Source organism: Chelonoidis abingdonii, chromosome 14 (assembly GCF_003597395.2).
Source record: "Chelonoidis abingdonii isolate Lonesome George chromosome 14, CheloAbing_2.0, whole genome shotgun sequence".
Taxonomy (NCBI): Eukaryota; Metazoa; Chordata; order Testudines; family Testudinidae; genus Chelonoidis; species Chelonoidis abingdonii.
Window position 1 is genome coordinate 4,002,973 of NC_133782.1, and position 15,069 is coordinate 4,018,041.

General features: G+C 40.3%; 1 protein-coding gene across 4 annotated transcripts in view; it reads left to right on the forward strand.

Annotated features, from left to right (window-relative positions):
• Positions 1 to 15,069, forward strand: part of RTEL1 (regulator of telomere elongation helicase 1) — a 118,728-nt gene that overhangs the window by 23,637 nt on the left and 80,022 nt on the right. For all 4 annotated transcript variants that reach the window (XM_075072174.1, XM_032766496.2, XM_032766500.2 and 1 more), the window contains exons 14-18: positions 126 to 181; positions 6,219 to 6,293; positions 8,483 to 8,564; positions 12,781 to 12,913; positions 13,872 to 13,985. In XM_075072174.1, coding sequence (XP_074928275.1) covers positions 126 to 181; positions 6,219 to 6,293; positions 8,483 to 8,564; positions 12,781 to 12,913; positions 13,872 to 13,985 — 460 coding nt within the window. The remainder of the gene's footprint in view (positions 1 to 125; positions 182 to 6,218; positions 6,294 to 8,482; positions 8,565 to 12,780; positions 12,914 to 13,871; positions 13,986 to 15,069) is intronic.

Consider the following 15,069-nt stretch of genomic DNA (forward strand, 5'->3'; position numbering starts at 1 on the left):
GATATGGATGTGTGCAGTGCACATTTGTGTGTGTGTGTGTGTGTGTGTGTGTGTACGCTCAGGTATGGGTGTAAATACATATGTGCATTTGCCTACATAAAAAGTTAATATACTATCCTCTCTAGGTACTGGAATATTTACCAACATAGCTGGATTACATAAACTTTCAGACATTATTCAGGTAAATAATTCTGTTCTGCTGCTTCATTATAATTCTAAAAGATTGAAAAGATAGTGGAGGATGTGGAAAGACACCAAAGTCGTCTTTTTTTCTCTTTGAAGTGTTTTTGTTTAACTCTTAAGCGTTATTGGGAGTTGACATACTGTTGAGGGAAGAATTTCTACTTGACTATAGACTCAAACAGAGCTGCCTCCATGTAGCTTGTAGTTTGGTAGTGTGTTTCAGCAGAGATTTCATGCCTTTCACTGTAAGCGTTAAGGTGTGAGAATAGCTGTTCTGGTTAGTTTTCTCTATTGAGAAATTGCTCCTACTTATATAATTCAGTGGGACATATGGAATACAGGTGAAAATCTACTTAAAACATCTAAATCAACATTATGCTAAATTTCCTTTGAGTGCAGAGATTAGTCTCTAAAGGAAACCTTTTTGTGAGTTTCATTTCTTAACATCCAGGACCAGACTTCCTTGGCACCTTGTGGGCTGAAAGTTCATTTATAGGAAATACAGAACTGATTTGTGGCATTCAGAAGCCAGCTATAAAAGAGTTAGGCATCTGTGTGCTTCTGATATTTGACATAGCAGGAAATGAGGGAAAATGAAAATCTGTTGATATTTCTCTGCACTGTGATGAGATGGGAACAGGCAATCTTAAAGATTCATATATAGCTCAGTGGTTTGGGCATTGGCCTGCTAAACTCAGGGTTGTGAGTTCAATCCTTGAGGGGGCTATTTAGGAATCTGGGGGCAAAGATCTGTCTGGGGATTGGTCCTGCTTTGAGCAGGGAGTTGGACTAGATGATCTCCTGAAGTCCCTTCCAACCCTGATATTCTCTGATTCTATAGATATAAACGTCTCTTTTAGAGGTGTCTGATTAAAGTATGATTCAGTTGTTTCTAACCACCAGGAGGAGCTGGATTGTTGAGTTGTGCGAATAGCAACCAGCAGTATTTGATTAGAAGAGATATTCCCATGAAAGAGTAAGATGCAGTTGGGGGAAAAATGTAGATAATCTTAATCTCTGTTCTTTTGATTGTAAGGAACTTTTAAAATAGGACACCTATAAAATGTTTTACAGCTGTAGCTCAATAATACATGAGAAGAACATGGTTGAGTACACTGCACTAGCAATCTCCCTCCTGTTGCAGGACTAGAAAATATAAATATGCCTTTGAGGAAGGAAATGGTTGCAAAGAGCTTAGAGGATACTGTGGACTAGTGAACTGAAATTCATATCCTAGTTGACGTCTGAATTTGGCCAACGCTTTTGTTCTGAGTTGTATCAGTGAAGTACACAATGAAGTCTGGAGAGCCAAGAGGTCAGACTGAATAGTAGTATATCACAACTGTAATTCTTTCATTTTGAAACAGTTGCTGACATTTCAGATGGGGTCGCTTTGTTTCCAGACTTTAACGATTTCAGGGCAGTCTCCTTGATCGAGTCACTGTATGTCAAATTTAATTGGAACTTTCCCTGAAAGCTGATAGTGAAATTTGACTGTGCACTCTCCCAACTTTTCCTTTTTCCTTTTTGGATCAGAACAGATTTTCCTCTGGCCTTTCATAGAGAGAGGTGATAATCATTGTAAAGATTTGTATACGTGTCTTGCTGCTTTGTTCTTGCTCTTTGCTCTATTGTTTAATATATAGAAATCATTGATAAATTCAGTGTAAAGATTTGGACATCCAGGTAAAGATGCAAGAAATAAATTCAGATTGATAAATGACACTTAAACTAAACGAAAAATAAGTGAAACCAGTGACCCTGTATAGTCAGTAGTTTGCCTACTCCCACCTTCCACTCCAATGACCCTGAGGACTGCTGTAGTTGGTTGTGACCCCCTGACTCCCTCTATTCACTGTAGCTCTAAGGACTTTCTTTCCCTAGTGGCTAGTAGTCCCCCGCAGCAGTTAACTTTCACTCTTTTTACTCAGAAAGCATGTGCCACACAGACTCTTTGCTGGGAGAAGATGCTGCTTGTAAATGTAAACTAAATTGTAGGAAGCGCAAAAGGGCCAGAACTACTAGTAAAGGCAGGAGGAGGGGGATAGGAGAAAGCTAGCTGTCAGGGCGGAGTAGCATGGGGGACAACAGAAACATTCAACACATTCTGTGAAATTCACTTTATCTGAAAACTGAACTGGATAACTGTGTGCACTGCTCTGCATTTGGTAACAGCATAAACCACTCTTATGTGCTTTTTTAATTACCAAAGCACCGTAATATGTTAACAGGCTTCTAATTCAAATGGCCTCCCCTGTATTTTCTGTCTGTATACAGTACCAACAGTTAATTTTTTCTTTTTTTTTTCATCTGGGGAGGGCAATATATGTCAGTCCGCCGTCTCGCTTCTTGCCAAAGACTTTATATGACTGTTACTTACTTTCCTCTTTACTGGTAATAATGTTACATTTTGTAGGCTCCAGCATTCCCTATAATTACACCAGATACTTTGCTCTTAAACTTCTTGCTCAGTGGAATATGGTTGCATTCTTCTGAAACCCTGATGTTGTACTGAAATGTTGCTAACATTTATTTGGGCATAAGCTTTCATGAGCTAAAACCCACTTCATCGGAAGCATGGAGTGAAAAATACAGTAGGGAGGTATAAAGACAGAATATGAAAAGGTGGGAGTTGCCTTACCAAGTGGAGGTCAGTGCTAATGAGACAATTCAATTGAGGTGGAAGTGGGCTATCCTCAACAGTTGACAAGAAGAGGGGTGGAAATCGCTTTTGTAGTGCTAATGAGGCCAGTATAATCAAGGTGGCCCATTTCAAACAGTTGACAAGAAGGTGAGAGTATCAGCAGGGGGAAATTAGTTTTTGTAGTGACCCATCCACTCCCAGTCTTTATTCAGGCTTAATTTGATGGTGTCCAGTTTGCAAATTAATTTCAGTTCTGCAGTTTCTCATTGGAGTCTATTTTTGAAGTCTTTTTGTTGAAGAATTGCCACTTTTAAGTCTGTTACTGAGTGTCCAGGGAGATTGAAGTGTTCTTCTACTGGTTTTTGAATGTTATAATTCTTGATGTCAGATTTATGTCCATTTATCCTTTTGCTTAGAGAGTGTCTGGTTTGGCCAATGTACATGGCAGAGGGACATTGCTGGCACATGATGGCATATATCACATTGGTAGATATGCAAGTGAATGAGCCCCTGATGGTGTGGCATTCATCTGCACATATACCAATGTGATATATGACCCCCCCACTTGGTAAGGCAACTCCCATCTTTTCATATGCTTTATTTATACCTCCCTACTGTATTTTCCACTCCATGCATCTGATGAAGTGGGCTGTAGCCCACGAAAGCTTATGCTCAGATAAATTTGTTAGTCTCTAAGGTGCCACAAAGACTCCTCATTGTTTTTGCTGATACAGACTAACACGGCTATCACTCTTAAACCTGAAATGTTGCTGTTTCCAAGTGATGTACCTGAAATGCATTTTGTCACCTGTACTTGGATCGTTTGGCAGCATTCAAGTAGTTAATGTTTTCACTTCACTGGTGATTCCTGGAAACATGAGAAGCTGTAATAGTGAATTTCCCAATAACTGTTTATTAGTTTTCCCATCATGAATTGCATGCTTTGGCAGCTGAATAAACTCTCCCCCTTCTTCTAGAGTTGGAATTTGGCAGGAAGGGATGATCTTGTTTTCTATTCCGTATTTTTCTAAGAAAAAATAACTAGCTTCGTACAGCAGAATAGGCAGCTCATTCATCACGGTATCTTTCCTCCGTCTTCCACCAATTGATTCACCTCTCTTACCTTAAAAGGAATTAGCCTTTCCTTCTCCCAGTAGCCGTTGTTTACTGGTCCTGCTACGGTTAGCTGTGCTGCCAGAAAGCAAACATCCAAAAGCATATTACAGAAAACACCCCTCCGGAGGTCACTTGAAAGAACAGAATTAATGTATTAACCCTTCCTCTTGCATGGCAAAGATTGGACCAGTGGTTCTCAACTGCTGGCCGCTTGCGGCCCAGTCAGCACACAGCTGCAGCCCTTGTGACATCCTGAGGGCCGTACAGGCGTATATATATATTGTGTGGATGCAGCCCACCTAACACAGAGAGAGCTGCAGATGCAGCCCACAATGGGTTGAGAACCACTGGGTCAGACATAGAGCTGTATTCCTAACAGTCTACCAGCTCTGGGCCATCCACACCTTAAACAACTTCTATCTGTACAATCAGATTTGGGGTCAAAGTACTTTCACACTGAGCTTCAGATCATGTACTGTTCTGAACCTTAGAACCCTGCTCAGTTGGATGTGTGGTATGAACGTGTCTTGGTTTTGGTCAGCAGCGCTGAGCTCAGTGGTGCCTCACCAGACGAATCAGGCTGCCTTTCAGACAATAATAGTGGGTCTCATTCCTAACAGTCAATCTAGTTGGGAACACGCAGTTCAGAAGCTCAGCACAAAGAGGAGGTTTCATGGGGAGTCTATGAGATTTATCATGTTAAGTTTTACTCTTGTCAAAAGTGCACCAGTACCTTTGGGTTGAAATGAGTCTGTTAGGCAAGTGCCACATCATCCAGAATTTACTCAATTTTGAGTGCCTTAGAACCTTTCTTGGCTGCTACTCATCCACTTCATAGGAGTTGCTACAACCTGTCAGTGTAACCAGCTGCTCCTATCCTGTCTGGTGAGATGGACATGCCTACATTTTGGAAGTTATAAAAGTGAGGTGTTTGAATTCTGGTCCCTCACATCACTGGGCCAATAGAAGATTGGTTTGTAAAACTGAGCTGTTCGTGCATTCATGTGTGTGAAATATGCCCAGCCATGTAAAGGGTGTTGTATTTCTATATCGATTCAATAGATATCATATGTATGTTCTGATATAACAGTAGCACTTTATGTTCATCTGTCTCAGTGATTTATAAAGGAAGGCAAGTGTCATTATCCCCATGTGGGGAAGATAAGGTACATTGGTTGAATTGCTTGCTCAGTGTCCCACAGCAATTGAGTGGTAGAACCAGCAATAGAAGCTGGATTTTCTGACTCAGTTCGCAGCTATTCTCTGGGACCCTATTCTGTGGGCCTTACTGCTTGCTTGTTATACAACCCTGTTTTCAGGGGTATAACTTTTCAATTTATCTTGTGTTTGTTTTTGTTTGTTGAAAAAAAAATTGTTTTAAAGACATTTGCTAAAACTCCTTTTGGCCACACTAAGGTTAATTTTAATCAGTTATACTTTCCAAGGACGCCGCTTTTATTCTTTTCTTCACTATAATGGGAAACGCCTTCCTTTAACTATGAACTGTATTCTCATGAGCACTGTTAATGCCTTTTAAATGTCTCAAGAAACTTGGCTGTAGCAGCTGTAGCCTGTATCATTGCCAGCTTGTGTATTTGTATAGTGTTTCTACTCATCATAAAATTAACCAAAATCCTGTTTAATTGTGTAGAACATAGAACCATAGAAATATAGGACTGGAAAGGACCTCCATAGGTCATCTAGTCCAGTCCCCTGCACTGATGCAGGACTAAATATTATCTGGACTTTACACATGCACTGTTATTTGTGTTGCTTGCGTAAATTTGGTATTTGTTCACACAGGTGGCTCACTAGTTCTGTAACTATCCATTTGTGCTTGCAAATATTTGTTTTGTTTACTCAGGTGCTGTAATTCTGTTTGTAAAAATAGATGTAACGGTGAAAGTATATTTGACAATCAGGACAAATTTGTTTAAATACTAGCAAACCCTTTTAGGTTCTAATTATACATTTTAATGCTTATTTTCCCCTTCTACTTAATAGTGTCACAGGTATTTTCAACTCACAGTGAAGAAGTCCTAAAAAGATTTCCAAGTATTTAAACATATTTGTCCTGATTGTCAAAGATACTTTCACCATTGCGTCTATTTTTGTGAACAGAATTACAGCACTTGAGTATAAAAAACAAATACTGAAAGATATATTTTAAAGTTATTGCAACAGCAATCATTTTGCATAATTGTTTGTGACACGTTACTGATTTTGCTGGAGGCATTTGTTAACATTTTCTATGATGTATCCATCTGTTTCTTAGATTGTTTTTAGCATTGATCCTCCAGAAGGCACATCCAGCTTCATGCCAGTTCAGTCAATATCCAAGTATTATAAGGTATGGGATGCTTGATGTGTTTTGGCACTTTCTCTTTCTTTCTGGTGTTTCGTGGATAGGCTGTTGTAGTCAAGAGGAGACAGTGCAGAAATAAGTGGGAGTGGGCAGTGTAACATCAAAGTATGTTGTTGAATTCTAGGAGATGAGGATGTATAAAGTATTCGAGTACTGCTTGAGATTAGAATCCATTGCTCAAGTTGCAGGAAGAAGGGAACATCTGATTTTTAGCTCTTAAATTTCTCCTAAGAACCTAGGAAGCATGAAGATGCTGAAGTTGTGAGTTATGGGAAAACTTTGATGCCACATGTTTTTGTTTAAGAATTAGGCCATGTCTGCACTATGGGAACTACAGCGGCACAGCTGCAGCACCATAGCTATGCTGCTGTAGCATCATACTGTAGATGCTTCCTGCATTGATGGAATTGTGGTAGGAACATCACCTCCCCGGGCCACAGTAGCTAGGTCAGCAGAAGCATTCTTCCATCAGCCTAGCGACATCTAAAGCTGGGTTTAGGTCAGCACAGCTGCGATGCCTAGGGGTCTGAATATTTTACATCCCTGAGTACAATAGCTATGTTGAACTAACTTTCAAGTATAGACTAGGTCTTAATGTATTCCTAAACTAATCTCTTGGGTGACTGAAGGTTTGAAGCCCCACTTAGTCTTCTGGACACCCTTTTTATTGTTCAAGACCTAGAGGGGATTTTATCCTCTTCATTCCAGCATAGGGAGTCCATGCATCAAAGTGCATTTGCTTTAAAAACATGACACTCCTATTCCTGTATGTTTATCTACCAAGAGACACACATACTTCACCAGTAAAACTGTGTCAGCTTCCCCCAGCCCCAAACGAATTGGACAGTGTGAGAAATGGTGCATGGAAAGGTTTAAAATGAACTGTCCTACATAGCATTTGGGAAGTGCTAAACTTGATTCACGTGAGAAAGAACTGAATTAACTATGGCACTATTTAATTTTTCTTTTCTCACACTAAATACATTAAAACCCCGTCCATCAAAAGAGAAGAAGAGAATGTAATTTATTCCAGTAAATGGAGAATGGGATACACTGACCTTCCAATTCAATACTAAATGTTAGGACACCTCCTAATTTTGGATAAATGGGTATTTTTGGATGATGGGTTTGTATAAACCAGGTTCCTACTGCATTTGTTAAATTGAATTGTGTGTTTAATCTTGGCAGATGCTCTGAAGGTTTTGGAAAGGGTCTGATCCTTTGAAGCATAGATCTCCTTTCTTTAGACTTTGAGGATTACAGACATCAATACTTTCCCTCCCTGTTGTCTGGCATTACTTTTTAATTGTAGCACGCAACTCCCAGGCCCCTTTCCCACCTGCATTCTCTGTCCTACAGACTCCTTTGGGGTGCATGACATTAAAATGGTAGGGCTGGGGAAGAAATTCTAGCCCAATAAACCCGCCCTCTTTTGGCTGATATTAGCCCTGCCTTCTTGCATTTTTAACAGACCCCCCTCAGTCCTTTCCTTCCCCAGAAAGAATGTCTATTATGCATACTCTTAGCATCAATCACTTTCCCTGACAGTTTACTCCATGGGTTTACCCCACATTTGAAATTATTCTACTGGTGTTCCTCCTTAACTCCAAACTGCTAATTTTTAGATTGCCTGGTAGTTTTTGAACTCATTACCTATGTGAACATTTTCTTTTAGCTTTTTCCTTTGCTTTCATCATTTTTAAATCATCTGAGATAGGATCACTTTTCACCTCAAATGAAGAAAAGCCAGTCTTTCCTCTCAGAAATTTTATTCTCAAGACTTAATATTTTTGTTGCCCTATATACAGCATTTCCTTCTAATAATCTTCTTCTTGTAACTCTGTACACTGCATTCTAATCGGAGGTAACAAGTCCATACTAAATAATTGTATTATTTGCCTTTTCTTTATGCAGCCCAGGAAATCCTGCTCTAACAAATTGGTTCAAAATTGCAATTTGAGTGGTGGTGTGTTCCTTGCTGGGTTTTTGGGGGGGTGAGTGGGAGTGGGGAGCAGAAATGAGGAACGGCAAATGCCAAACACTGTAAGCATTATAAGAACTGCTGGTAAACCTCAATTATCCAGGGCCAGACCACAGCTTCAAGGGGTGCAGATATATCTGATTTCTGCAGCAGTCTTTGGGAAGGTGTTGTCATGTACCTATTTTTTCCACAGGTGCACATTCATATGGATACCAGTAATCAGAAAAAAAAGCAGAGGACAGACCTATGGAGTTCATCAGTAACAAAAAAAGAAGGTGCAGGAGTGGGTTGTGATGGGAGGTTAATACAAAAGCCAGTTAACAAGGCCTTCTCTGACTTAAATATTGGAAACTGTCCCAGTGGTTGAAAATGCTAGTACAGCAAGCATTTCAGTCTGCATTGTCTCATGTCACTCAACAGGGAGCTCTCTGGCAGGTTAGGGAGTGCCATCGCAGGGCTGTGCATGAAGCTCCACCTCATCTTCCTTGAAAGTCAAAATGGCTATGCTTAATGGGAAGGCAAAACAGAGTAGCTCCATAGGAAACTTTATGGGCTTGCCTGAACACAGATTGCACTGCTTTAACTGTATTAAATCAGTTAAATTGATATAACCCCTATAGTGTGGACACAGTTATATCACTTCATAGATATTTAATACCAGTACATCTGTTCCTGTATAGGAATGGGAATAAGCTATATTGGCATATAGCACTGTCCTTGCTAGAGGTTGCACAGGTTATAACTATTTTTAAAAAATCAATCCCTTAACTGAAATAGTTATACCTATACAAAACTGTGGTGACTAGCCCTAAGAGGAAAAAGTACCCATGGGGGTTGGAGGGAAATACTGCAGTTTTTCTCTTGCCTTTAGTCTTCTTTGTTGCATGCTTTTCTGGTGTTAAAAGGTTGATTGAGACTGCAGCACTAGCTTTGTAAGACAACATCAGGAGCCAATAAGGTGTGAGGTTAATAGGCTCCTTGGAATCTTTGCAAGCCAGTGCAGTTATTTGTCTTTTAACTGTCTTTGTAGCATAAACTGCTGCTCAATGAGTCTTGAAGGTTCTGAATTATAGTCACTGTCCTTCTTTGTAAAGCCTGGTTATAAACAGCAGGTCAGGTAGAGTTGTGGTTTCTCTAAGTGGCAATGGTAGCACATTACAGGGGCATCTTCTGCATGGGCACAAACACATAGAACTGGGTTTGCAAGCTTACTGAGTGGACACATTTTTGATGTAACAAATAGAAGGCAACACTTTGGCCTCTTTCTATGTAAAACTCTTTCTAAGAATAAGTTAGTGTTTATATAGAATATGTCTACACTGCAGTTAAACCCGCCCGGCTGACCCATGACAGCTGATGTGGATTCAGGCTAAGCAGCTGTTTAATTGCAATGTACAGATTATTGGGCTGCAGCCTGAATTCTGGAATCCTCATAGGATCTTAGACTCTGGGCTCCAGCCCAAGCCCAAATGTCTACACTGCAGTTAAACAGCCCCTGAGCTTGAGTCTGAGTCAGCTGGCTTAGGCTAGCTGTGGGTTTTTAATTGCAGGGGTAACATACCTATCAGTGTTCTGAGTTGTTATCTCAGTACAAACCTTTCAGTTCTGGCTGTGGAGCTGTAATTGGTTGTCTCATTCTAAGCCCCTATCATTAGGCTCTTGCAATGTCCCAGAAAGATTACCCTTTCAAATTAAATCTCCCATGTTTATTTTACCAGAGATCCCATGCCAGTTAGCAATGTCACAGCATCGATGTGCTCTGTTAGGTAACCCTATTGTGAGACCTCCGTACTTAAGCACAACTGGGTGCTGTCATGGTGGAGCTTCTGCCTTAATTGTAAATTTTGAGCCTTTCATGATTAATTAGGGTTTTCTCCTGTTGTTTTAGTACTGCTCCTTACATCTTCTATCTGGCACCATCTCCGTATAACCCTGCAGCAGAATGAAACACAGAATTCAGAAGCCAAGTTTCTCTCTGCACTTAAGGCTTTTCCCCAAGCCACTAAACCTGCTCCAAGTTGAATTTAGTGAGGAAATAATCTCCCTAAAAAAAATAATCTGTTAATCAGGGCAAAAAAGCAGACCTTATGACAATCTCTGGTTAGAGCATTAAGGTTCAGAAGTTATGTTAGGGTCCCTGTACTTAAATTTCCTATGGAAGATGGTGCTAGAAGGAAATAATTTGGTTGTCTGGAGGCCTCTCTAAGGATACATCTGTGGTGAGATTGGAAAATGTCATTTCCAGCTCAAGGAAACATACGCACACTTGCTTGATTAGGGCTAGTGAGCTAAAATTAGAAGTGTAGCCTTAGCAGCATGAGCTGTGGGAGGGGTAGCCGCACAAGTACGTACCTAGGATCACAGATGGAAATGTACTCTGGGTAGCTAGCCTGTTTCCCCCCCCCCCCCCCCCCCGACTATTTTTAGTGCACTGGCTTGAGTAGCGCTAAGACACGTTTCCTTGAAATGGAAGTTACACCTCTATTTCCAGTGTAGACATGCCTTAAGAGTTTATTTTGTTTTGTTTGTTGGTATCTGGTTTCATAATTTTGGCACTTAAATATACTGGAAGCTGTTTGTTTTTTCCATGTAAAAATATTCATCTTGAGGCCAAAACAACTTATTTTTAGGAATATCAGTAGTCATAGCACTTCAACTGTTGTTTTGGACCTCCTCTTCTAAGTATTTCAGTGAAATAAGTGTTGACTTTAGTGATGTCAGTTCTAAATGTAAGCATAGTTCTCTGATAACTTGCATGTTTTGTTTTCTTCGGATATTGTGTAATCTTAGTTTTCTATTACAGGAATTCTCCTGGACAAATTTCATTATCGGGGGGTGGGGAAAGGGGAAGCGGAGCAAACAGCGCAGTTTGTTTTGGTTTTGTTTTGTTTTTTTATGTTGTTTGGGTGTTCTTTATACATCAGCCTTGCAAAATTGTCATGAAAATCTTCCACAATTTACCAAGGACAAAATATTTTCTTTATTTCTTCTTCAAAACAAGAAAATTACTTCATGACAAGCTAGTTAGTAGACTTACAACATATACAAATCCCACGGATGACAAAAATAGCCAAAAGCAAATATTTCCTCACATAGGTGCTGTAATGCTTCTGTTAGGATAGTCTGTAGGAATGATGTCAGATGCCTGAAAAGTGCTGCTTTTCAGTGGATTTTATGGGTATCTGTCTTGGCTCAACTCACTAAGAAGAGTTCAGCACCTTGGGCTAAATTCTCGCTTTGGGCTACCCATATGCTCAAAAAGTCACAACCAGTGGAGGAACCACATGCTGTAGCTGTTGTGGTCCAATCCTGGCTCCTCCAGAATCCATGGAATCGACACTCTGAAAGCCCTCTGCATGTTCAGAGAGAGAGGATGTTTCAGGGGTGGGTTTATGAGTTGGACGGGAGTATTTCCTCTCTCTGAGCCTCCCACACTCACCCTCAACATCCTCATTACCTGGGATTACCTGTGCTCCTTGCTTGTGTGTCTACTCACCTTGTGTGGGCACTCTCCCAGACCTATCCAAATACAGGTCCAATTAGAGACTGCCTCCAACATGCTTATTTGCACCAGTTTTGGTGTGTAGTGAAGAGGTTTGCTCATAGTCTCTGAATATAAATCTCCAAGGGTTCAGTATCTCCTGGGTGTGTTTGCCCAAAGGGCTGTGTGGGACGGAATGTGGAGAATAAAACATTGGTTTAAAATAATTTTCCCGCCTCTAATGATGAGTACTTAGTGTCTTACTTGAGAAGCATAGCTTGATCAGGGTTGGAAGAAGCTTTCAGTTAGTTCCCCTACAGAAGTAACAATTGCTGTATTTGGACCAGGAGAGCCTAGTGTAAGGGATCTGTAGTGGGTGATGTATTTGGGCTCCTCCACAGTCTCAGGCCTTCCTTCAGTCACTCCTTATATTCAAAAGTGGTGTTCATTATTCAAAAGTGATATTACGTGCTTTTCAACCATATTGCCAGGATGGATAAAAACACCCCTGCACACTGTGCTCTCACTCTCCATCAACATATGAAGGGGTGCACATCTTGACCCTACCTGATGCTGCCTGTGGGGATGCCCCAGAGATTCGTGGATTCATAGGATTGAACCAGGTCTGGGAACTTCTCTATACATGGTGCCTGGTGCGACACCATTAACCTTGGTTACTGTGACTGGCACAGTCGTCCTTAGTAGACTGTGTGTTTGAGGATGACAACAGTCTCTTGTTGAAATTAGAAACTACTGAAAGTTGGGTGGGTGTTGACCTTTCAACCTTGTTTTGAATTGTCAGACTTAAGTTCAAAGACAAGCTGAACCACAAACCCCATGTCCAGACACCTCTAAACAGGTATGAAAGCTTAGCACTAGGTTCTTGGTTTGTGCCCCTATCCAGTTATAGAACCTCAAATTCTGGTTTACACCACGAGCAGCTCAGATATATGGTCTCCACTGTATAAACAGACCTCAGTTCTTAGTGTTTTATTTTCTGTTTGATACAGGAAAGGTCTTGAGCTATTGGTGTTTCAGCCCCGGGTACAGCATGCATGAGCTGGTCCGTCAGGGAGTCCGGACAATCATTCTCACTAGTGGGACCCTCTCCCCACTCTCCTCCTTCACCATGGAAATGCAGATGTAAGTTCATTTTTTTTCTGTGCAAATAAAGTCTTTAGATGGCATTATTTACTGTTTGTAAGCCAATCTAATGGGTCTTATCTCATGATTTTTGAATGCTTGGAGTTGGAAATGAAATAACGGCTTAGAACTGGTAGGAGGAGGATGCAAAGTAATGCATATTGGTAAAACATAATCCCAACTATAATTATAAAATGATGGGTCTAAATGAACTGTTACCACTCAAGAAAGAGATCTTGGAGTCGTGGATAGTTCTATAAAAACATCCACTCAATGTGCAGCAGCAGTCAAAGGGAACAGAATGTTAAGAATCATTAAGAAAAGGATAGATAGTAAGACAGAAGATATATTGCCTCTATATAAATCCATGGTGCGTGCAGATGTAGTTGCCCCATCTCAAAAAAGATGTATTGGAATTGGAAAAGGTTCAGGAAAGGGCCATAAAAATTATTAGGGGTATGGAACAACTTCTGTATGAGGAGAGAGTAATAAGACTGGGACTTTTTGGCTTGGAAAAGAGACGACTAAGGGGGAATATGATAGAGGTCTATAAAATCATGACTGGTGTGGAGAAGGTAAATAAGGAAGTGTTATTTACTTCTCATAATACAAAGACTGGTGGTCACCAAGTGAAATTAAAAGGCAGCAGGTTTAAAACAAAAAAAAGGAAGTATTTTTTTCACACAACACACAGCCAACCTGTGGAACTCTTTGCCAGAGGATGTTGTGAAGGCCAAGACTAACAGGGTTCAAAAAAGAGCTAGATAAATTCCTGGAGGATCGGTCTATCAATGGGTATTAGCGAGATCACCTGATGATTACTTATTCTGTTCATTCCCTCTGGGGCACCTGGCATTGGGCACTGTTGGAAGACTCAGCTAGATGGACCTTTGGTCTGACCCAGTATGGCCATTCTTATGTTCTTACATTAGAGATCTTCTCTCTCCTGTTTCCTCAGTCCTTTCCCTGTTTGCTTGGAAAATCCACATGTTATTGATAAACACCAGATCTGGGTGGGGATAATTCCCAAGGGACCAGACGGAGGTCTGCTCAGCTCTACCTATGAAAAAAGGTAATCAGCTCTTTGTTTAAATACTGCTGTGAAGTCTCAGGTATCAGTGTCTGAGTTCTGTTTAAAGGAGAGTCCTTGTGGAAAAAGTGATCTGCAAAGTTCACTTCTTAGATAAACAGGCTTCTAATTAGTAACAGGAAGCAGCAGAAGGTGAGGTTATCGAGAAATGTTATGCTGCTTCTACATTTCGGTTTGTGCTTAGCCAAACTGGAAAAAAGCAGAGAATTTCTGTGCTGGGGAAAAAAAGAAACATAAGTGTTGTTACCTAGAAAACTGAAGACCTGATTTTACGGTTTCCCCTTTTGTTCTGTTTCTATTCTGTAATGTCATTTTTTTTCTTAAAAACCTGTTTGTAGAACTTTAAGAAGTAGTTTCGTGCTTTAAGTGCTTTATATATTTATCAGTTCTTTACAAGAAAGTTATTTACCTAACAGAGTGGCACAGTTGTTTTGGCACCATCGTATTCACCTCTGTGAATGAGTCTTTAAAGTTTCTGGGCTGAGGGAGAAGTTTTTCTGCATATCATACATATTTTCCTATTTTAATTACCTTTCCAAAATATTCAAAGCAATTATATCCTGATACTCTTTCATCCATTTTAAGTTCAACTTTATATCTATATTCCCCTGGTTAAGACTGCTTTTGTTTGGGTTTAACCGGGGCAGGTGTGGCCTTTTTGGTGATAATCAGTAAACCAAAACCACTGCCCATAGAAGAGTTGTTACCACATAAAAGGAAACATGCCAGAGATTCCATGAAGTTCGCTGTTGCTGTTGATTATATGTGGAAGGCACTCAGATACTACAATGATGGGTGACAATATACAGTCCTATGACAGTGTGTTGCTAGTCCAAGAAAGTTAGTTGGCCTACCATTTAAGTTTATGTTGATGTAAGATACCACTGAGTTTTTTCCTTTCCACAGTGTGTTGTGTGGAGTAAATTGTGCATACAGTGTTTGGTGTAATTCCTGCGATTTCTCAAGGGTAATTGCATCAGACTGTAGTAATAATTGTTCTTCGAGTGCTTGTTCATGTCCATTCCAATCAGGTGTGTATGTGCACGATGGATGGAAGAATTTTTTC